The sequence below is a fragment of the Thunnus thynnus genome, chromosome 17 (assembly GCF_963924715.1).
Source record: "Thunnus thynnus chromosome 17, fThuThy2.1, whole genome shotgun sequence".
NCBI classification, from domain to species: domain Eukaryota; kingdom Metazoa; phylum Chordata; class Actinopteri; order Scombriformes; family Scombridae; genus Thunnus; species Thunnus thynnus.
The window spans coordinates 7,961,765-7,985,492 of NC_089533.1; the positions used below are offsets into that span (position 1 = coordinate 7,961,765).

General features: G+C 42.2%; 3 protein-coding genes across 5 annotated transcripts in view; 1 reads left to right on the forward strand and 2 right to left on the reverse strand.

The window, feature by feature from the left end:
* Nucleotides 1-272: 272 nt before the first annotated feature.
* On the reverse strand, nucleotides 273-4,159 carry phb (prohibitin). Of its 2 annotated transcripts, none has more exons than XM_067616466.1 (7): nucleotides 4,038-4,159; nucleotides 3,406-3,499; nucleotides 2,287-2,448; nucleotides 1,875-2,017; nucleotides 1,648-1,764; nucleotides 1,440-1,535; nucleotides 273-1,300 (listed from the first exon to the last, which is right to left on the reverse strand). In XM_067616466.1, exons 2-7 carry the CDS (start codon nucleotides 3,488-3,490, stop codon nucleotides 1,088-1,090), a joined length of 816 nt encoding a protein of 271 aa, XP_067472567.1. In that variant the 5' UTR covers nucleotides 3,491-3,499; nucleotides 4,038-4,159; the 3' UTR covers nucleotides 273-1,087. The 2 variants fall into 2 exon arrangements, with proteins under 2 accessions (XP_067472567.1, XP_067472566.1); XM_067616465.1 differs by having other exon boundaries at nucleotides 3,406-3,502; nucleotides 4,038-4,128.
* Nucleotides 4,160-5,967: 1,808 nt separating this feature from the next.
* Nucleotides 5,968-12,708, forward strand: si:busm1-163l24.3 (uncharacterized). 2 transcript variants are annotated; one of them, XM_067570776.1, is made up of 6 exons: nucleotides 5,968-6,089; nucleotides 7,099-7,285; nucleotides 7,651-7,754; nucleotides 7,847-10,606; nucleotides 11,814-12,022; nucleotides 12,126-12,708. In XM_067570776.1, exons 2-6 carry the CDS (start codon nucleotides 7,102-7,104, stop codon nucleotides 12,217-12,219), a joined length of 3,351 nt encoding a protein of 1,116 aa, XP_067426877.1. In that variant the 5' UTR covers nucleotides 5,968-6,089; nucleotides 7,099-7,101; the 3' UTR covers nucleotides 12,220-12,708. The 2 variants fall into 2 exon arrangements, with proteins under 2 accessions (XP_067426877.1, XP_067426876.1); XM_067570775.1 differs by having other exon boundaries at nucleotides 7,102-7,285.
* Nucleotides 12,709-14,210: 1,502 nt separating this feature from the next.
* Nucleotides 14,211-23,728, reverse strand: part of vat1 (vesicle amine transport 1) — a 30,461-nt gene continuing 20,943 nt past the window's right edge. Inside the window, exons 5-6 of the mRNA XM_067570778.1 lie at nucleotides 22,996-23,237; nucleotides 14,211-18,248 (exon numbers count right to left, since the gene is read on the reverse strand). Coding sequence (XP_067426879.1) covers nucleotides 17,976-18,248; nucleotides 22,996-23,237 — 515 coding nt within the window. The 3' untranslated portion in view covers nucleotides 14,211-17,975. The remainder of the gene's footprint in view (nucleotides 18,249-22,995; nucleotides 23,238-23,728) is intronic.

Sequence of the window (23,728 nt, forward strand, 5' to 3'; positions counted from 1 at the left end):
GGTTCATTCTTCTTCCTTAAAGTTTCACTGCATTTTTTTACTTTAACTTCAGTAATCAAAACCACCAATTACAGATTAAAATTCTTTTTTTACCCATTTTTGAAATATCATGATGGAGCAATTCATGAACCAACACTGAACTGTGTAACTGATATGCTTACTTGATCAAAAAGACATAATTATAAAGCACCCTCCTGTGGTTACAATTATGATTACACTCGACAGAAAATGCGGTAAAAATCACCTCTGAGGCTTTGAACAACAAGCGTGACCACTGGGAGGTAGAAAGACAATTTTATTATTGAGTTGATCCATTTCTGAAATGGGGCTTACATGTTCTCCACACAAACTAAACACACAGCGACAACTGTAAAGAATGATGATCATCCTCTACTATCCGACAGGCACATTGAATTCCAATTGATTGGTGGCGGCAATAATATTCATGAAGGTATCATTTGCTACAAAGCAGATATATTCCAGCAAGATAAACTCTCTAGCAAGTCTGAGCATGCAAAGAGAATTTAAATCACATGAATCAGCCTTCTGTAGTCAGTCATGTCTTCAAGAGTGAATCCAAAGGACAGCTTTTCATTACACATTTGAATAACATTTTAATGAAACTGTCCGGCACAACAATAGCAGAGCAATGACATCATTCTCAATTTATAATCTTATCTTTTAAAGGAATCACAGTTTTTCTTGATGTAAATATGATTCTGTTGCTTTCCACACATGTAGTGCTCTGAATCTGAGACAATGTGGTAAAGGTTAATCTTAAGAGAATTTACTGCATTGTCAATTCTTTCCAAAACAAAAGTACTATAGATATACCATAAATGGAGCCATTAACCCCTCCACTTCCTTACACATGGGTAGACTTCATAGTTGTATCCACTGCAGACCTCTCACTCTGTCTCCCATAATGCTGCTATCAGCAGAGACCAGTCCGGATTTGGTTAGAGAAAGAGTGGGAGGAATGTGTGAAGCTGGGAGAGTTTCTATATTGAATCTTTCAAAACACCCCTTCCGTGGCCCATGTAATGGCTGGTGGTGACAGTGAGAGTGGGGTGGACGTGAGATGCTATCACTGGGGCAACTGGAGCAATGTGCCCTGTCCTGAGGGCAGGTAAGTAACGTTGCGGGAGCGGGAGAGCTGGAAAGCGATTTCCTCAGCTGCCTCCAGCTTACGTAACTCTACCAGACCATCACCAGCTTCCATGAGAGAGTTGGCGATTAGCAAGGCAGCCTGGGAATCTCCCTCTGCAGAGATGATGGCAGCCTGCTTCTGTTGCTCTGCCTGAAAGGATGAAAGGAACATTTTATTAGATGCTTTAATTCACAATTTCTTTGTTTCAGCCTTCCAACTTTACCCATAGAAACTGCATACAAAGTTTGCAAAAGTAGTACAGGGATGACCTCTGTGTTAAAAATATTACCTTTTCTACAATGAATCGGGCCCTCTCGGCCTCCTGCTGAGCCACCTGCTTCATCTCAACAGCCTCTGTAAATTCTTTGCCAAAGGTCAAGTGTGTCTGAAAGGACACAATACAATTATTTCCTACAGTCAAAATCAAACAAAAAAAACATCATGATGTATATAACAAATAGTAATTGATGCAAAGAGTTTCGCCAGCAGCTTCATACCAGGGAAACATCATCCAGGATGAGGCCAAAGGTGGAGGCTCTTTCTGTGAGGTCCTCACTGACCTGCCGAGACACAAGCTCTCTCTGGGTGATGAGCTCACCAGCATCAAACCGAGCCTGTGAGAGAGAGACACACACATTAAATAGTTTATACAAGAGAATTTTGCAATCATATTTAACAATACATGACCTGTTCATTAGTAATTCCTCTCTTGACTGATACTCACCACCACAGCTTTCAAGACCTCTGTGGTGATGGATGGTAGCACCCTTTCATCATAGTCCTCCCCAATACTGGTGAAGATGCGTGGGAGCTGGTTGGTCACCGGCCGAAAGAGGATACGTAATGTGATGTTTACATTCTGCAGATCTGTGGAGTGAATGGTTTAAAAGTTACTCATACTGCACATATTAGCAAACAAGTAAAGTAGAAACCGTTTTATCATAGTCTAGACCCTCCTGTGTATTGTTTCATTTGGTTGTCAGCTTCGATATTTTTCTTCTAATAAAAGAAAGATGGCATTTCAAGTAGGCTGGTCACATCTTTGAACATATACAGCCTTCTGAGTTTTGAGTTACACAGGGCATGTGTGAGTCAAAGCAGAAGACAGCATAACAGCAGTTAAGGTGATAATGTACCTTTGCTGCCTGTGATGACAGGCACATTGCGTGGACGGGAGCGGCAATCAAAGATAATAGGTTTCTGAACCCAGGGAATGAGGAAGTGGGTTCCCTCTCCAACAACAGCATCTTGCACTCCTCGGAACCTGTCAAATATCACCGCCCGGTGCCCTGCATCAACTGTGGCAAGAAGAACAGTTAGGCTTGCAACCAATAGGTTTGTGTATACAGAATACAGGTTGTATTGTTTTTTTAATTGTTTAAAGCTCATCAACTGTCAATCAATTAACTGAAAATCTGTTTCACCTGGGCAGTGTGTACCTATATGCTAGTTTTGGATGAACACTGCTCATCGATTCTAATGAAATGCATTTTCATGCTTAAGAGGTACATGGTGCTATCAGTCTTGAAAAATGTATCATCACCATATTTTTGCAAATTTCAAAATAAAACTGCATGAAATTGAGTAACTGCACATTACTCTGTGATGCAGTCACATACTATTCAGTACACGAACCATACAAGGGGGGAAAAAGCAGTGGGTTGTATATTCTGAATTATTTTGTGACCTCACAGTTGTCTACAGACTATCCAGAATTATATAATTCCTGCCCAGGGCAAATCAAACCTTTAATACCAATATTTCTACAGACTGTGCCTGCCTTTGCTAGCACAGCAGGGAAGAAGAGAGGAGAGAAGCTGCACAGTCTGTTGAAATGTTGGATTGAAATGTTGATTTTGCGTAAGGCAGGCATTTTATCAATCAGTAAGATCATGTTAACATTCATAATACAACCGTCTGCCGGAGAACACATGAAACATGACTTTTCCCCTAAGGTTTGTGTGAGGAACGCTATGTGACAGAAACCACAGAGTAACATATGGAGTGCTGAGGTCACAGATTACTGAATGCCCTCAGCTTTATACAGCTGTAATTAAATAATTAACAATATATACATTAGTATGCCTTTTAGTACTTTGTAATTGCTCACACTTCTTGGCTCAGTGTTGCAGTGATCAGATCATATTAGTAATAATACATGAAAAGCAATCAATCATCAGTAAGGTAAAAACTAGGGAATAAAGCCCAGGGTGAAAACGACCCAAATTTATTTATTTAACATGAGCAGCACTCACCATTGAAAAGGGCAGAGTTCACAACACCTCCACCGACGGCTAGGGCCAGCCCCAACTTTCCAATAGACTCAAACAACTTGGCCATGACAGCAATCTACTGGCAAGAAAAACAAGATAAGAGGTTGAAACCGTTAGTACACATTGCCAACATTAATACTGCACAATGTGACAGTCCTTGGAAAACCAGGTTAAATCCCTTCTTTCCTGTGACAGTTGGCTTTGGCCTTGGGCTGAGGGATGCCAAGGCTGGAGGATGTTAGCTCGCTAGCTAGTAAATTAGCTTGTGAGCTAGTCGAGAAATGACACCGCTGACAAGCTTAACCAGCTAAAGCAATCTCTGTGGCTACGAGTTATATAGCATATAAAATACAATGTACACAACATTTACACTACACTACAAGACACACTAAAACGACTGTAAAGCTCGTTAACAAACAGCACGCCGGGCAGCTGCAACGTTACGCATGTTATCTCTGGCTAATGGACATGCCGATGTTACTCAACACTCGTTATTTATGGATAGCATATAAGAATAACCTCTCAAATTCGCCGTGTAATTACAGCTATACAAAGGTTTGTCTAAACAATTAAGTGTTCGCATTGTCAGGAGCACACCGTCTGTCGTAACTCACCTCAGTTTTCCTCAGATGTCTGTGACCTCCACCGGACACGACGTACAACACATGAAATTTCTGCTCTACTGCGCCTGCGCACAGCTCGTAGCAACGTAGTTTCTGATTGGACAAAAGACAGACCTCTTCTTCTACGAATCATTTAAATGTTATTGGCATATATGTAATTATGCATTACTGACATCTACCGTTTTTGGAGTCTACCTTCAATCTATCATTTGTGTGATTTATTGATTAAATAATAAACTCAAGTCATTTTTCTCTAAATTCTGAAGTCAAAACCGCTCCAAAATCCTTGTGTAGCTACAGTGTAGCATTCAAACTGAACTCTCTTCTCTCAGTTAAATTCAAAGGGGCTTTATTGGCATGGGAAACATACGTCTACATTGCCAGAGCAAGTGTGAAATAAAAACAAAAAAATGTACATACTATCAGTAAAAATCTACTAGAAACTGTCTCTTTTTGTTCAGTTTCAATCTCTCACTTTCTGACTCATATTTTTGACAGACTTTTACAGACAGTTGACAAATTAAAGGAAAAACCAGTACAGGTCTGAATACCTGACCCCTACCGTGAGGGGATCCGGTGGCTCTATTATGCTTTGGGGGGCATTTTGGTGGCATGGTTTGGGTCCACTTGTCCCCTTAGAGGGAAGTGTCACTGCAAATCAATACAAAGTTGTTCTGAGTGATCACCTTTAACCTATGATGCAACATTTCTATCCTGATGGGAGTGGTCTCTTCCAGGATGACAATGCCCAAATTCACAGAGCACAAGGGGTCACTGAATGGTTTGATGAGCATGAAAATGGTGTTGTGGCCTTTGCGGTCACCAGATCTCAACCCAATTGAACACCTATGGGAGATATCTGGTCAATGCCAAGGCACATTGATTCTACAAGTCTCTGGAACTCTTCTGGAGGGATGAACACCATTCTTTCTTTGATTTGTCACCCGTCTGTATGTCTGCCATTACGTCTTTGATCCATTAAATATTAGCACTTGTGTCTCTGCAGGTAAACTATTGTGTGAAGCAAATAATTACATTGAGCAGCATGCCTGCAGAAAACAACACTCCTGTATATGATTATAACACTCTGCAGTACCAGAGATTGTAATTAAATGTGTCTAACTATAAAGTAAATTAGAGAATTGTGTGATCTTGAGCAGATAAATTGGTCTGTTACTTTCACAGACTGACCTCAGCCATATTACACATATTATGCATTTATAAGGTCAAGATGGGTCAAGTAAACCATTCTCAATCAGTGCCGTGGTATTAATTTCAATGGATCCTTTAAGGAAATTCAAGGTGGAGCTAGTTTTAACAGTTAGGTAGTTTAGTCCAGTGCTTCCCAACCTAGGGGTCAGGCCCCTGGTCACAAGATGAGGGGTCAAGAGATGATTAGTGGGGTAGGAAAGAAGAAAAAACAAAGCTAGACTATATATTTTTTGCACTTTTCTCTAATCTTTGATTTTTTGCAAAAATATTGGGTCTTGAACAGTATTTAATTATTAAATGAAACCAGACACAGCTTTTTAAAGGGGTCTACTACTGATGGGATATTTAAGGCACTGTATTTTAGTACCATGATTTTATTGACATAAATCTTAATCTGAACCAGTAGGCTATAGGTTGTCAGAAAAAAAAAATCTCTCTCTGAAGTGTAGTAAAGCAGAACTATAACTTTCCATATATACCTCCAAATTTAACTTCAGTAACCCACTTGAGTAAATTACTTTGTAGCACTGTATATTGATCAGCTTTGGTTGTATTGACTTAATTGGGCCTATATTGGCCGTCATACCCTGATGCTTGGTGAACTTGGTGAGACCTGATCGATGCTAAAAGCTTGTTTTATTCTCTGAAACCAGCCAGGGAACCTGCACAAATATACGCCCACCGTGTGATTTGTGAAACAGGCACTTGGTCGCCCCCTGGTGCGGATACAACAAATCAAACCAAAAGTCATAGTTTCGCTTTTCTTCCAAGGCTTGCATAGTGTGACGGCGTTTGAAAGATAGCAAGAGGCTACCGTGAAACATTTGTAAGGTCAGTAATCATCACAGATCTTTAAGATATCCAACATATTTTGTGACAGATAGTAACAGCGCCCGAGCCAAACACAAGATCCGTCGATAGAGCGGCAGGCAGATTGTCAGTTTAGACGTGTCTGATATTTTCACTTCCTTGACACTGCACTCTGCAATGTGGCTTTCTCACTCGCTTCTAAATATACGTTTTGACATCCTGTAAACATTCACATTTTGCGCATATTTTGCAGACCGGTTGCATATTAGTCCAGAAAGGTGTAGGCGCTACCATATTGTTGATAACTTTACGACTACAAATGCCATTCGTGTGTGTAAGAAGAACCAACATCCAGTTAATAAATATGTAGTTTTGTCGCAGTTAAGGCTTTGTCAATTAGTTGCCATCAAGATAGCAGCAGTATATTGGCGGGGGAGGAGGAAGGGGCATTAACTGTAGCCTCTAATCTGTCACAGTCTGTCGCACATACACTTACACATTAAATGTGATTCGCACTAAAAGCAGGAAACAGGTTTCATATGACAACACAGAGCAAATATCTTAATAGTTATGGCTTTAAGAACAAATAACAGATGTCATAGTCTCTCATTGGCTTAGCCCGTAATTGCTTTGAAGAAATTGGTTAAGAGGAGCTAGAGAAGACACCTCAAGAAATGTGAAATCTTTGCTCAGAGTTTAAATTTAAAAAAAAAAAAAATCTCATTGGTAATGGCAGCTGAAATGGAAGTTTTTGAGTATGTTGATGTAGTGTCCTAGTAACCTCCAATAGAGGGTGTTAGATGATCAAATATGTCCTTCTTTCCATTTGTAAGGGTGGGGTCTTTGAATGGTTGCCTGATACTGACACTCACGAAGAGATGTTGTGTTTTGGCTTTTTGTCATCATCATCATCATCATCATCATGTTGATGCACTCGCTCATCGTTTGGTCAGGGTTATTACATTTTTGTGTTGCTGTCCTGCAGTCACTGTGAGGTTCTCCTTGACAGCACTGATTTTGTTTTTCCCAGCAGATGGCAGAGCTGGGCAGGACTGTGAGGGTGAGTGGTTTGCCTACAGACATTGAGGATGACAGGTTGAGAGACAAACTATGCATCTACTTCCTGAGAACTAAGAATGGAGGAGGGGAAATAGAATCTGTCACCATTGTCGAGGCTTCACCTAACTCTGCCCTCATCACCTTTGAGGACAGTGAAGGTCAGTAAAGTCAGGGTGTGTGCATGTCTGTGCATACTAAATGATTTTCTGAATACTTAATTTATTCTATATTAGAGACATGTGGGTAAGAAAACACTGCATTATTATATTAACTATATTACCACTCAGTTCTCACAATACAACAATAAATGCTTAATTAACTTTCACTCTAAAGACCCCCAAATTTAATTGCAATCATTTGCAGAGTATTAGTAAGGTATAGCTGTATGTTGGCTGTCACCAGTGATTTACACTGAGCTGGAACGTTGGCATGCAAGTCAATGAAGTGGCCAGTGGTAAAAATGCTTAGTCAGGATGCTTCACAGACTGAGATTGATTTCCCTCTGGTGACCCCTCTCACACAGTGGCACAGAGAGTTATTCAACATAGCTGGCACATTCTGGAAGTGGATAAGAAGAAGTATGAACTCATTGTCACTGAGCATCAAGAACGCCTGGACCCAGACAAGGTATATTTTACTAGAATGCTGGAAAATTTGTCAACACATATTGAATATAAAATCCATGAGTGTTTGTTGTCTCTCTTCTTTTATCATCATAGGTCATCTTGAGTTTGTCAGCAACTGTAGACTATAGCCAACTTCCTGGGGGAAAAATAGCATTGACAGGCCTACATAAGAGCCACCCTGATGTCCAGATAACCTACGATACCATTAGGAAATTGTGCACTCTGGGTGGTGCCTACTGCAAAGTCCAGGCTGCCTTGGCAGAACTGCTTGGTCAGCCTGGAGGTTCACAATCAGCAGAACACAAAGACTCAGCTCAACCCGCCACCAGTCGCCCTAAGTCTGCTAATACAGTGCAAAAGCCACATACTTTGGAGTCAGACGATTACAGCAGAAAACCGAATAAGCAAAGAGAACAAAGAGAGAAAGTTAACATTGCAAGTGATAAGTGCACCTCAAGCTCACATAGAGACCTGACACCTGATGGATATGACTGGGACGATACAGGGCAGCCGGTGTGTGGAGCTCTTCAGCTTCCTGGGCTTCCTACCATGTCAGAATCAGAGGACCTCTCGCTAATTCTGGATGCAGATATGTTCCAGTATCTGCAGAAACGCTGCAGGAAGGAATACCAGCATATCCTTAGTCAGTATGGTGTTGAGGTGGTGGATATGACAAATCAGGGTTTGACTACTCTGTATCTGCAGGTTGCAATAGGAGTGGGGGAGGATGGTCAAGAGAAAGAGCGCATGAAGTTGGCAAGAAGGGCAATAAGTAAGCTTTACCATGAGAATGAGACCAAGATCCGTAGATCTCAGTTACCTAAGAATATCTTGTCTCCCGGGGGAAGCCTGCAAAAGGTGATTGACAAATTAAGTGTCAGACTTCCCAAGCTTCTCCTGAATGAAGATGACAGAAATGTCTACATTATTGGGAGTAGTAGTGATGTATCTGAGGCCAAGCAGTTTCTTCTCCTGGACCATAGCCACGATGAGAGAGGTAAAAAAGAGGATGTAGCCAGTCTTCTTAATTTTCCCTCTTATGCTTCGGGTTCATCAACGCCTGCAGTTGAGGAGAGAGCGTCTTCTTCCTCTGCAGGATCTCTGGATGTTAGGATAGATCAGACGCTGCAGTCGGAGGAGGATGAGAGGAGAGATGAAGGAGCCAGAAGGTATAAACTAGCTGCACGGTTTAAGGATTCAGGGCTGTCTGCATTAGGCAGTCGACCAGGGGACTTCACTGTACGGGGGCTCTCATCTCCCAGTAGACAAACACGCCCTGGTCCAATGTTAGGGCATGATGTACTTTCAGAAACAGCAGGGATTGCTGGAGAAAGAGTCTCTAGAGCAGCAGCTCAAAACACTGGCGGTGACATCTTGTTTAAGAGTGGAGATGCTTTGCATTCATCTGTTTCTATGCAGAGTAAAACCTCCTTGAACTCACATTTAATGAATACCCCACCCAGGAGTACAACAGCCCCCCTTAGCACAACTCAGCCCAGTCTGTCAGGAAGTACTACACTCCCACCTGCTGGGTATGGGTCCACCTTAAAGCGAGCCAGCAGTTTTTCAGGAATGCCTGAGAATAAAGCTGAAAGTAAGGGTCAGAAGTATCAAGATGACCCCGGCAGGTCCAGTGTGAGAGTCAGGGGCAGGTCTTCTAGCTTCAGTAACCAAAAAGGGAGGGACAAGCGAGAAGTCTATAGAGCAGAGCTTACAGTTTCCGCTGTCATGTGGTATCACATTAAAGAGGCCTACAGCATGCGGGTGGACGACCTGACTTCTGATGTCCAGATAAAAGAGAGTAGCTCACAAAGTAGCAGGGATTTGACTGTCTTTGTAAGAGGGGCAGACTCGTCCAAAGTAAGCTCATGTCAGCTAGGTTTACAGAAGCTGGTTGACTCGGTCACTGCAGACTTCTCCATGCAGGAGATATCCTTGTCAGAGCTAGGTGTTGCTGACCCAGAAGATGAAACTTTACAGGCTTGTTGTACTGAGGTGCGTAGCAGGTTCAAGAAAGTTACCATCCAGATTTTGAAGAACAGCCTATTTCTTTTGGGTCCGAATCAGTTGTGTTCTCAGGTAGGTGCTTCATTGCGGGAGGTATTTTCTGGAGATTTGGCCCAAATACCTGAACAGCAAGATTTATCTAGCCTCTCTACCTCCAACTGGAATCCATCCACATATTTAATGAATGAGGACCAGAGTACTAGTCTGCACTGTCACAGTAATCCTCAGGTTATGCTAGAGAGCCAAACAGGCAAAGAACTAGTAGGAACTAGTAGAAGTCAGGAAAGGAGAACAAACCATAGGGGTGACACTTATGAGACTGAGCTTCCTAATGGCTCTTTTAGCCAACCGTTAGTGAGGAAAGACCCTGTCATCAAGGAGAAAGTTAAAATGGCAGGCACTGTGGAGTTGGATGGACAGAGGACTGAGACATTTGCCAACCTCATGACGAAAGGAAATGACGGGAGCGCAAGACGTGTGAATGGTGTCGGGTCAACATCAACCCGTACTGATAAAGATACAGCCCTTCACAAGAAAGAGACAACCATTCAAGCAGAGATCCAGGAGACCCCAGAGGAGTCCAGGTTAGGTCAAGGAGGCCTGGGGTCCCTCTGTGTGTGTGGGGAGAGGGGGATGTCGATGACAAGAACCGAGTGTGGGGCTACCATGTGCTTTAAGTGCCTGGGCACTGTGCATGTCCACTGCAGAGTTTGTGTTGAAAAAGAGCCGACACCCCGGGGCATCCAGGGCGAAATGAGCTATTCTAAACTAAATATCAGTGTACCAGGTCACAACAAGGTTTCTGCTATCAAGATCACTTACTGCATTCCAGATGGTATCCAAGGGGTGAGAAGATTATTTTAAACATATTGTCACTGATAACTAATTGAGGCCTTTTACAGAATGTACTGGAATGCTTATTAAAGGATAGGTTCACAGTTTTTCACATCTGCCCTAAAACAATAGTCAAGTCCCCAAATGAACATTGACACATGTTTTTCTTGGTGTAATCATTCCTCCTGTTCATACTAACCGTTAATATAACTTATAATATAAGTGATGGGGGACAAAATCCACAGTCCTTCTGTGCAAAAATGTATTAAAAAGCTTATTTGAAGCTAATATGAGGCTTCAGATGTCCAAATTAGTAAAATCAAGTCAATATCTTTCAAAGTTTCTGTCATTTTAGTGCCAGATTCCCTCTTTTGTTATGATTCTTCCACTGCAGCTGAACAGGAAAACACTGTCCATCGAGACATAAAGAGGGAATTCTTTACTAAAAAGACTGTAACTGTGGAAGATATCCACTTTATTTGACTAATTCAAATGTCTGAAACCTCAGATTATCTCCAGATAAACTTACTAATATACACTTTTGCTCAAATTGAGGGCTGTGGATTTTGTCCCCCGTCATATTGTACATTGTAAGCACATTTTAAGGGATCTTCTAATTGTCGGTATGAACAGGAGGAATGATTATAGAGAACAAAACCTGTTTCAGTGTTCATATGAGCACCTGACTATTGTTTTAAGACAGACTTGCAAAACTGTCAACCTGCCCTTTAATATTTTATCTTGGAAGAGACATAAGTCAAACAAAGTTTGCTAGATTGTCTTTTTACTGATTATTGTAGACATTTTACTTGCATTACAACTTTGAATAATAAAGAGTGTTAACATTCTCTTTAGGGCCTTTATTACACAGCAAATATGTGTATAGGTAAATTTAAGTTATATGGGATTACTTTTTCATTGTAAAATAGTAAATTTCACTTGTGTTATGGTATTCTGATTTATAGTGTACTGAAAAGTTTTTTTGTTAGCAATGAACAGAAATGGCACCAGACAGAGCACACTTATTTAATGTGAAATGTCAAAAGTAAAACAGATTGCAGTTGCAAATTCTGACCCTCTATGTAGGGTGCAGCTAATGTTCCAAGATATCACATAGAGCTTTAATAACAGGACTGTGTTTTAGCATATGCATACATAACGACATGGTAATATGTAGTGACTTTTTCACAACTGTGTTCTTTGCTTTACATTGTACCAGGAGGGTCATCCTTCTCCTGGAAAACCATTTCAAGGAGCTGTACATGAAGCCTTCCTTCCTGACTGTGAGAAAACCATGAAGCTTTTGCCCAGGCTGGAGAAAGCCTTCAGGCAGGGACTCACCTTCACAGTGACCGGCAAAGAGACAGAGGCCAGGGTTACCTGGGATTGCATCCCACACAAGACCAGCCTACAGGGAGGCAAATCAGGGTGAGTGAGGCCAGTGGAAATGTCTAACCGAGCTGCAGAATTAAAGGTCACAAACACTAGTCCATGTATCTGAGATGAACAGTCTTCTTTTTGTCTCTCTCAGGAACGGTTACCCAGATTCCACTTACTTGAAACGCTTGTCTGAGGTCTTGGCCTCCCATGGGATTGATGAACCACCAGCCAAGTCTCAAGGATGAGAAACAGCTAAGGAGTTTATATGTAGTTTTGTACTTTTTATCTTTCTGTGGCAAAGCCATTTGCATTTTGTTTGTTGATTAGTCCCAGGTCATACTGCTTTGTAGAGCACATAGCATTCTTGTAGAACTTTGAATCTCATTCAGAAAATAAAGTTACGACTCTCATTGCAGCTATTTTGGATTTATTTTTGCGATAGATCCTGCCTCACCGTTGTTTGATTGAAAATGTGTATAAGTGACAATTTAATCAATCACAAATGTCTTAATTATTTCATGTTTCATAAAAAATGTCAGCTTTATTTTGTGAAAGGGCATTTTATACTGTATAGTGTGCATAGTTTTGTATATATGTGTACATTTTATACCATCCTGTGTGGTTTTAATGATGTTCTACTACAGAATTAATGACTTTTTAAAAAATCCGTCTTTGCTTTTCTTCAACTTTTCTTTTCAGAATGCGCACAGAAATAAAAAAGCAAAATCTCCTGACTTTTTTTGTTATGCTTTTTTTATTAGTCCTGGAAAACATGTAAGGCATATGGTAACATTACACACTGAAGCGTTACAAGCTCTAAGGCCATGTGGACAACATGGCACCACGCAGTAAACCCAGAGTCAAGCACAGAAGCAGCATCAATTCAAAGGGTTTAAAAAACAAAGTTGAGACGAGAAGAGTGTTGTTGCAACTAGGGGGGAGGAAAAAACAAGCAAGGACAGAGTAGAGGAGAACTAGCTTAGAAATCATCCTGTTGGGTATGCCTTGTAGAAAATTACCAGTGGTGACTGAACTCTTAACAGGTAGTGTGTAGCAGGATAGATGTGAAGTGAGTTTCTGAAGCATTCCCAGAGATAGGTTAAAGTGTATCATGAATGTACCAGGCCATGCTGAAGGTAAGAACAGGGAGTCAGGTGGCACAAGAGGCAGTGGATTGGCTTCAGTTGGCAACTTGATACGACTGGAAGTGCATTCTCCTCCCTCACACCACGCCACTACATGACTACTAAACTAACATGAGACGGTGAGCTGTACATACACACATGCCTTTTTTTTTTCTGGTCGACTAAACATGCATCCTAGTACTGTACATGACAAGCCAGGTTGTACTTTCTTAGCATCTCTGCAATGTTGCGATGGTGCGGCATTGCAATACCTTAAACATGACTGCTAAGAAAACAAATAGCTGCAGGCAGATGTGAGTGAAGATGAGTGAAGACAGTGGCTCTGAATTTGGAGCCCTCTCCTTTTGACTCAGAATACTAAAGCTTACATCAAACATTGATGGTGTGTAGGAAAATTGGTGTGACAGTTTGTGCAGTGAACTCAGTGGAACAAAATGTTGTATTTGTTAGTTGATGCAAAAGAAGTGGTGAAAACCGCTGTTTGGAATGACCTGAGAAACCATGTAAAAGAGAAAGAAATTCACCTCAAAGCTGAATGGTGGATGCCTGTGAGGGACTTCAGCTATACAAGCCAAGGCAGACAAATACTACACTCATTGTCTAAGTGCATTTTTCAGATCTAAAACTACGAGTGTTAATTAGTAATATCAAATCTAGAACTGCAAATGTTCAGAAATGTTTATTTTTACTTAGAAACACTGTTTTACTACTGTGCATCTCTGAGTTGCTAAGTACTCTTGCATACGTGTCTGCAATGACTAGGAAACCATTTCAAGATGACATACATTGCAGCTTCACCACGATGGAAAAGCGCTCAGGCAGCAGGCCAAAGTAGGAAGGGGTGGGCTCGGGTTCAACCAACAGATCCATTTGAACCCCATACCCAGACATGAAACACCCACCTCACTGATTGAGTTCATTTCAAAGGCATCTCAGCTCAAAAGAGCCAAGGGGAAAATGTTGAAAGAAAAAAAATAAAAAGATTATAATCTGTTTTCCACATGCTGATGAATGCATGCAATTTCAAATTCCAGATGTCAAAGAAATGTTTTATTTGCTATGAATGCGTATGCAGTGAGAAGGGGGTGATATGGAGAGGAGTTTTGGCCGGCTGCTGCTGAACTGCGACTGTTGCATCCGCAGAGCCTCTTGGCTGCAGCACAGGAAAAGAGGAACGACTCTAATAATCCTTGAGTGAACTGAGATCAGCTGTAAAGCGGAAATGTTGTGTCTGGGGCCGGCCATGACTGAGCTATGATCAGCCAATAAGCTGGGGTTTTGTGCAGCTGTGTTACAGAATTGGCATCCCTGCACAGCTGTGTGAAAACATCTGCTCCCTCACTTGCTATACAAGCCACTTGGAAACAAACTGAAATAAACAGAAATCCATAGAGAGGAATACCATGGAGCTTTGGACTTGGAGGAATTTTACAGATTTCCGTGTATCTATATGTCTTTTTGAAATTTGAACCTTAAATGCACCTCGTCCACTTCCTTTTCACTGTGATACTGATGTCATGGTTGTAAACACGTCGGAGGAATCAACCTGTTGCGGTCGACATAATGTGAGAGCTGGTAAAACACAGTGAAAAGGATATAGATACGGAGGGAGGCGCCTCGGATTGAGGTAAGCTGTGTGCAAGGAGAGAGGCACAGTGCAGACCTACGCTTGAGCAAGACTGCAACCAATCGAAAACTACAAATTGTGTTAAACCTTTTGTAAACTGCAGCAAAAAAATTCTGTCAGCACCCATGAGCATTTGGGATACAAATCTGACACACTGTGACTTTTCTTCAAGGTTGACGGAAATGCATCCAAAAACAGAATTTTCTTCATATTTTTTATGCACTGTTAATATTCAAAGCATTGACAGAGGAATATACATACAATTTGGCACACATGGTTCGGACCAACAGAAAAACTTCATCACATTTAAAAGGAGTGCAGGTTGGCAGGTCCCCACAAAAAAAAAAAAGAGTATGAGCTTTGAACTTTAAACCCTTGGATAACAAAACAAACAAACAAACGAAAATATAAAGGTAAATTAAAATAACATATTAAGTAAAACATCTTTTTTTTTTTTTTTTACTGAAGCGTTTGTTTCTCACATGGCACTCAGAACAGAAGCACCGTCCACAGGTTCACAAAGGGAGCCCAGCAGATTAGAACAGAACACTAACCAGAGGCTGACAGGACACAGTCACTCCCCACACCAGCGTGACGGTCGCACTCCAGCCCAGTCGACACATATTCCTGTTCCACGTTTTACTTCCTACAGTCAAGGATGGATGAATGCTTTGATTTTAGCTGCCACCCAGGAGAAGTTGGCCGGGGCAGGGACTGGCAAGCTGAAAATGAGGGGACCTTTAAATGAGTGTGTGTGTGTATTCTATGTGTGTGTGTGCCACCTGTGCTTTCAGTGAGCTTCAGCAGATATACTATGAGTGGATGATGGGAAACAGGCTGCAAACCTGGAGCAGAATCGAAGCCTGTGGGACTGGAGTGTGACTGCCATGCTTGTAAGTGCATTAAGATCAGCGAGCAGAGTGCAAAATACTAATACCAACTGTCCTCATAACACAGGCCTCTTATCAGACAGGAGGGAGAGATAGAAATAGGAAGGGAAGCTACATTAATACTGTAGCGGAGTAGTGTGAGGGGGAGGGGGAGGGGGGGGATGTGGTGGGGTAAGGGTGGGTGCTTTTAAAACCTGACAAACGACCTGAGGACACACACATCTTCACACACAATGGCACACCACACACAGCACATGAGGGAGGCCACTCATGCTAACACAACAACTTTTTTTCTATTTTTTTTTTTGTAAAACATTTTGTGTTTGTTTTTTTACAAAGTCACTAGTCACCATCTGAGTCTCAACACTGAGGCCGGAGTCACAGACAGGCAGGCAGGCAGGCAGGCAGGTAGATAAATGTCTAAGGTTTTAAGTCGGTATCCGCCTACGTGGAAGGTTTATAGTCGATTTAGAGTCGAAGTATACTTTTGACTCGACACCAGTCAGACAAAATTCATACTGGCCATTAGGGGAGCGGTGCACTGTTTTAGCTAGAATACTGCTAATACTGCACACATTGTCAATATGGGATTTAAATTTCAAGACTGGTTTGAAAAAAACAGGTTGGTAGAGCGACGCTAACAACCTTGAAACCGGCTCCAGCTCTTTGTTTTATCATCTGAAATTCTTAATACATTTAACACCTGTTGAACTGGTGGACAGCACCGACTGTTGGCAAATATAGAGCTAGGGAGGCAGAAAGGAGAGACACAGGGAGAGGGAGTCAGAGAAACAGACCACAGTGCCATCTCTGACGAGCCTGACGCCTGTTGCTATGCCGACCATAGAGAGGGAAATGGAAAGGAGGAGGGAGAGAGAGAGAGAGAGAGTGGAGGAGAGTAGAGAGAAGGAGGGGAGGCAAAGTATGGACGCCAGCTTGAATTGAATTCTCCTTTTCCCAGGTCAGGGTGATCGACAGGCGAGCGGCCGCTGTGAAAGGAACACAATGCCATGGAATGCCTCGAGGAGGATCAGGGAGGATGAAAGCCTGATCCAGAGGAAAAGGACTGGTATTCACCTTCTTAACTTGCTCATTTCAGACGCTTCAGTGTCTCAGCATGACAGTGCCTCTTTCATCACATTCAGTGTGTGTATGTTTGTGTGCGTATGTGTGTGTGCATTTGTGGCTTGTTTGAGCAGAAACAAATTCTCTCTTAATTGGCACTGCGCACTTCTTGCCAACAGTTGGTCAGCTAGAAAAATCTGTAACTAAGGAGAATGAAGCTGAGCAATGATTTCTGCCTCCCTATTCAACACTGCACAGAAAGACTCATTATGAGGGAAATTCATATTCAAGCAAGTGCAACAACTGCAGCCACGACAGTATATTAACTTCACTGAAACGTGGTGGGAATGCATGCATTATGGAGCTGTTTCCCTTACCACTGATGAAGACTGATACAAGGTATGTCCAAGCTAAGGCTTTATTAGTAGTAGCTGAATACCAATGTGGAGTTTGGCAGGGCCTTATAGCATTTACACCATTCTCTACATCATGATCAGCGCCATGATGCCAATATCTCCAGGGGAGGTGAGGTGCATCAGCCAATCACAGGCATCTCTGACTCATCCTCAGTGACATAACGAAGCATTGGACAGTAAGAGAGCAATGTGTGGGTGGGTGTGGTTCTTCCTTTTATCTGCCTGTCTCTGTGCCTGTCTGTGGGTCCGGCCCGTGAGTGGGGTGGTGGTGTGGGAGGTGAGGTGGTGGTGGGGGAGGGGGGACTCAGCACGGTAAGGGGGGGAGAGGAGGTGGCAGGTGGAAGTCAGAGCAGAACAATTTAGCAATTTAGGAGTTGAGGTGCAGAGGGGCATGGGCAGGGGAGTGGGGATTACAGTTAAGGTAACAGTAATTTGCTCCAGGCCTGGACCGTACCCACAGTCCTCCATGGCTCTCTTGTCACAATAAGAAAATCTTGCAAGTGCTGTTTTCTCGATCTGGCAAGGCAGAGAGATATGTTTGGAGCTCACAAGGTGTTACAAGAATTTTTTCAGACATAGAGATGATAAAAAGGGGAGGCGGGTGGGTGGAGCCAGGCCTGAGTAATCACTGGTGGACTCAAAAGGGTGAAGCGGAGGGGAAGTGGAAGAAATGAAAGATCGATAGTGGTGTGATAGTTTTGTAATCTTCCCATCCTCAGTTACCCCCCCACCCCCACCCCCACTCCTCCACCCCATCCATCTCCATCCTTCCCCCCACCCCACCCCATCCCACACCACACCCCCTGTTCCCAGGACACAAACTCCCTGCTGGTCTGCTTGACTATCTGTTCCTCCCTCTCACTTCTCTTCCTTCTTGGCCTCTTCCTTCTTCTCTTCCTCCTTCTTCTCCTCCTTCTTGGGCTCCTCTTTCTTCTTGTCGTCCTTCTTCTCCTCCTTCTTGGCATCGTCCTTCTTCTTGTCATCCTTCTTCTTATCATCCTTCTTCTTGTCCTCTTTCTTGTCCTCCTTCTTGGGCTCTTCTTTCTTCTCCTCCTCGGGCATTGGCTCTGTGGTAAGGACCACTTTGCCAATGTTGTTCCTCTCCTGCATCTTTCTCATGGCATCGCCCACCTGGAGAAGAGACAGAAGAAGAGGAACAATTACATAAGGCAAGAAGAAAGAGTAAAGGGTGAAAGGAGGTGAAGGAAGGATTTTAAATACACCTGTCATTGAGAAAAATCCATTGAGGGTAGTTGAGCTAGTTTCTCCTCCACCAACGCATTTACACAGAAATACGTGCCCCGTTGCATCCTGTGCTTCTAATCTTCCTTTTCGATACCACAGACTGGAAACACATTTTCCCAGGCTTGCAATCCTCAAATATCACTTTAATATGGTGTATGTGAGAAATTACATTTGTTTAGACGAGACTTTAATAATCTTTGAGGGGAAATGAGATTGTTGCAGCAGCAAACAGCAAAGAAAAAAAATGTGGAACAGAAGAATAAGAAAATAAATGGGGGGAATAACTTGTACTGCAAACAGATACTTCCAATATTAGAATTTATTAGATATAAATGTAATGAAATGTTATACTATAGTACGTAGGCAAGAAATACAGACATGAAGGAGAAAGAAACTTGTTTGAGGATAACTAAAGGTGCGAAAAACAAAACAAACAACAATGATAAGAAAAATGATTTCCTGTTCAGTGAATTATAGGGAGTAATATTGGTTCTAAGACTGCTGGTCAATTCTAGTAGGTGCTGCACTTTAATAATGACAAACTGTAATTCATATGTCATAATCTGTGTAAAGTGAAGTTGTGATGTTTTATTTCTTCTTTCATTGGTCGGGATCACCAATAAGATTAATAAAATGATGAATGTTCATTGTATTCACTCTTCTTGAATGGGGATGAACTGCTGCTATCAGATAGTGTTGTTATTGAAGGGCTGTGGAGGATTGTGCATTTCGTCCTGCATCTCTTTACAATCACAATAGAAAAGGATCTCTTCACGGCCACTGTGGACAGGAGCAACAATTACAGCAACTAAAAACAGTTTCAATGTACATATGGGCATGTTAGTATTGTTTTACATGGGACATATTGTGTTTTTTTTTGTGATTTTCTATTATTTTTATACTGTCATCATGTCAGATGTCTATGTTTAATATGGTCAAAGGTCCAAAACTTAAAGTGAACATATGTAGAAATGCTCCCTGCAGGTCAGAAGCCAAGGCTTATGATGATGATGAATAAAAGTACAAGAATGAAAGTTAAAATAAGAACATAAAACATAAAAACAATAATAACATAAGCTACAAGATAAAGTTAACGTACAAACACAGGCAACAGGGTATCCCAAGAGAAACACACAAAAGAACAATCACTAGACATCTGAAGGTGAGACAAAGGCCAATGAGGAAAGGTGGTTGTTCAGTTGCTTTTTAAAAGCTTCTACAGCAACCACAGACTGTATGTCTAAAGGAAGAGAGTTCCATTGTGTTGGAGCCTCTGCTTCAAAGGTACGATCACCTTTTGTTTTCAATCGAGAACGAGGAACAGCCAGTAGGCTCTGGTCAGAAGACCTAAGTGACCTTCTGGTGATATAGGGATGGAGAAGGTCACAGATGTACTCAGGTGCCTGTCCATGCAGGGCTCTATAAATGAAAACAAGAACCTTAAAATTAATCCTAAACCTGATGGGAAGCCAATGTCAACATAAAATGGGTGTGATGTGAGTCATCCTGCTGGACCAGAATAACAGCCTTGCAGCAGCGTTCTGGTCCATTTGTAGACAGTTCAGAGATGACTTGCTGTGACAGCTAAAAAAGGAATTACAATAGTCCAATGATATGATGATATGATACAATGATATGAAAGCAGGCAACCTTGGGAGCTACACTGTCTGAAGCTATGATAAGAACCTCCGTCTTGTCTGTATGAAGCTATAAAATGTTGTTAGACATCCAGTCCTTAATGGCAGTCAGACACTTGTGGATATATCTATAAATTTGCTAATGACATGACCTAAGGAAAGCATATATAAAGCAAATAAAACAGGACCCAAGACGGAACCTTGAGGCACACCACAGGAAAGAGCAGCAGTTTCAGACATGTAAGGATGAGAACCGGTCCAGGTCATTTTTCTGTGATCCACAGTGTCAAAAAACTGCGCTAAGATCCAGCAGCACTGAAATGGAGCACTTGTCCATATCAGAAGACATCATTATGTCATTGGAGACTCTGAGAAGAGCGATTTCAGTGGAATGCATGAACCTTCAGTCTGCTCTCAATGTTTTGTTTGCAAAGTTAACCCTGCTTCCTCCTTGTGATGATGTCAGATCATTCGTGCATGCCCACAAACAGCTGTCATTCTGAAGCCTTTGCTGCTAAGTTTGTTCACTCACATATTTTGGATCTGATTCGGGGTCAAATCCTACTACTATTTGTGTACGTAGCCTCTAACTAATCAGAACAGAGTGGGCTCATCTTGAGGGAGCGCCTTAAAGAGACAGGAGCTAAAACAGCTTGTTCCAGACAGAGGCTGAACTGAGGGGCTGCATAAAGATCCAGTATAATAAAAATAAGTAGAGATCCAGAATAAAAATATAGACCTGGAAATGTGCATGATATGTTCCCTTTAAGATGGAAAAAATGTGAATCAGTCCTTTAAATGTGCTTGAAGACTTGTACAGCACTTATCGGATTAAAGCAGAGGTAACTTTAGAAGTGGCTAATCTGACATTCATCACCTTATGAAAACTGGTGCTGGATTTAACAAATCGTCTTACTTTTGAGGACATGCGGTCTTGCACTGACATCCAATCAACCAAACCCCTACCCAATAATGGATCGACCAACTTGGTCCCACTGACTGACAATCATAGCGATGAGGGGAGAATCCAAGCCAGACCAGCCCCACCCTTCTCTTGACCACCGCACTCTGTCCACTGTCTGTTCCTGTCTCCATCACTTTCCCCCTCCCTCCTTCCTCCAATCCCCCTATTTGTGTGAGGCAGGCAGACCACCTAACGACCAATGCCACGGCAACAGGGCCATCTCCTAGCAACGTAAAGCCTGGCTGAAACGTGGCCCCGGCGACTCAGACACATGGGAAAGAGGAGGAGTGTGGGAGTTCGAAAGGGAGGAGGAGGAGGGGGGAGGACGAAGAGAGGGAGCAACTGGTGTCCTTCAGATGAGGAACACGCCTCGTTGAAACTGAAAAGGAGGGAGGGGTGAATCTGGGAATTATAAGAATCATCTTCAATGTGAATGAAAGTCACAGTGAGAGTGACTGAAGCTCGTTCGACGACTCCTCCCACTTCCACCCTTAACTCTTTTAGATCTGTCAACCTCTCTGGCTCCCAGGCATCTCGGACTAGAGTGTGCTATTTGTAGCTATTTGTAGACATCCTCATGGGTATCGGTGCAGATGTAGATAACCACATGGGGGGAACAATACTAATTTAACAATATTGTCCCAGCATTTTTATTGATTATTGGAGCAAAAACAGAGAGTGACATTGGGGGAAGGGCTGTGATGGATGGGGTCAGGGCGTGGCATTTGTACTCCCCTCGTAATAATCAATCAACTATCTGATTAATTATTACCCAGCAGCTTTTTGTCTACTACAAGCAGCAGCATCAGTGTTTGCAGACATGCAACTTTACACACCAAATGGCTCCAAGTCAGACTGAGATGTACCCTGTTCTCTCCTCTGTTTCTCCACGCTTCTTCCATCTCTCTTTCTCATACATCAGGGCCCCTCCCTAAGACAGACGCACACACTGACTAAAGGATGTCACCATAGCAACAAGAGAGAAAAAGCAAAAAAGATACACTGTGAGGAGGGAGAAGGAGAGAATACAGCGAGAGGCAGAGAGACAGAGAGGGAGTCAATAACCTAAAGACAGAGAGAAAGAGTCTGATATAAAGAGAAGACAGATGGAGGGGCAGAGAAAGAGCGTCAGATGGCGGAGAAAGACAGCGGGTGTCTCTCTCTGGCCACACAGGCCAAAATACTGACCGGCTTCGACTTTGACAACAGAAGATGTCAGCCTCCGACTCCGTCTTTCTCTCTGTGTTTCTCACACTCTCTCTATTCATATCTGCGAGCAGTGTTAATTTTTTGTCACCAACAATCTGACTCTGTCTGGCTGATGGAGTTATGGTAAGAGAGACACAGTCCTTCTTGTGGACAAACTTCGCCTGTTGAATCCGAGCCACGCCCAGCTCCTGCATGTCTTTGTGCGAAACTCACTCACACACACACACACACACATACAGACCCACCTGGCATTGACATGCATTCTGGATGACTGGACTGTAAGCACACATAGCGTAAAAATTGATGTAATCCACACGTAGATGCACAAATGTCACAATGAATCATTCCAAACTCATGTCATCCAAACTGATGTGCTGGGGAATGCCCTCAGTCACATTAATAAATGTATCTGCAATCCACATACATTTATATACACCTTTTAAATGGAAACACACCAAACATAAGCAGTTTACAGGTGATTATTAGAAAAAATATGAATGGTATGTCTGTGGCGTGAGAACTGGCAAGACACTATATGTAATGTCAGTTGTATATAAGGCTAGATGATAAAGATAAATTCTGTCATGGTATATGTACTTTGTGATATAGTAATTTACTCAAAACTCAATTGAAAATGTAGATCAAGTTAACAAATGAGAATTGCTCTTTTTTGGCTAATCCAGTGAATTAAATCATCCACTTCTGCCAAATAAACTAGTCCTTCTCACTTTATTTATGGGCATAATAGAGAATGTAATACATCCAGACATAAACTTCATATGAGACACACCTTAATTCCAGGTGTAAACAGATAAATACACACCTGCTCAAGGTGCCAAGTGGAGTCGATGCGGGGCTTGATCTTGCCCTGATTGTAGAGATCCAGGATGGTGTTCATGGCCTGGCTGAGGAGCTCCATCTCCCCGTCCAGGTAGCCCAGGTGGAAGCCGCACACCGACTTGTTCCCCTGGATCAGGCTGAGTGTGTGGATGGAGAACTGGTGGTACCAGTTCCTGGCCACAGCGAGCAGGTTCTTCTTCTGGCCCGCCAGCATATTAGCTGTACCTGATAGAAAAAGGAGGATGAAAGAAAGAACAGAAAGAAACTCAATCTCTACTTCCTGAAAGAGAAAGACAGTAGACAATGTGTGCAGGTATTTCTGTGTATCCAGTACATTTTTTTAACCCCTGTGTATAATTGATTTACTGATTATGTGTTGTATAGAAGTCTGGTTCATTTTCTATCAAATGATCTGCCCACACTCCCCGTTTCTTTCTTCATCTTTATTGCTCTGATTTTACCCACTTTGCCTTCATCTGATCATCATTTAGTCTCTGTAATAAATCTCTTTTAGTGCTGAAGTCAATCTACAGAAAAATAATTAACAATGTTAATGTTAATAGTATTCATGAAGGAAAAACATCACCTTAGACTCTGCTGATTTTTCACCATTTTATGACATGTTATAAAATAATAAAAAGATTAATAATTTGGTGACATGTCAAATAAGCCGCCTCTCTTCAGTGGCAGTTCATGCTCCATTTATCTTGGCCTGT

What these genes read in the sequence shown, in the direction of transcription:
- phb (XM_067616466.1), bottom strand. Translation starts at nt 3,490, where the DNA reads ATGGCCAAGTTGTTTGAGTCTATTGGAAAGTTGGGGCTGGCCCTAGCC. An exon ending in GAACTCTGCCCTTTTCAATG is followed by an intron (nt 2,449 to 3,405) that starts GTGAGTGCTGCT and finishes TTCTTGCCACAG; the next exon opens with TTGATGCAGGGCACCGGGCG. An exon ending in AGGTCTTGAAAGCTGTGGTG is followed by an intron (nt 1,765 to 1,874) that starts GTGAGTATCAGT and finishes TCTCTCTCACAG; the next exon opens with GCTCGGTTTGATGCTGGTGA.
- si:busm1-163l24.3 (XM_067570776.1), top strand. Translation starts at nt 7,102, where the DNA reads ATGGCAGAGCTGGGCAGGACTGTGAGGGTGAGTGGTTTGCCTACAGAC. An exon ending in CACCTTTGAGGACAGTGAAG is followed by an intron (nt 7,286 to 7,650) that starts GTCAGTAAAGTC and finishes CCTCTCACACAG; the next exon opens with TGGCACAGAGAGTTATTCAA. An exon ending in TTCCAGATGGTATCCAAGGG is followed by an intron (nt 10,607 to 11,813) that starts GTGAGAAGATTA and finishes ACATTGTACCAG; the next exon opens with GAGGGTCATCCTTCTCCTGG.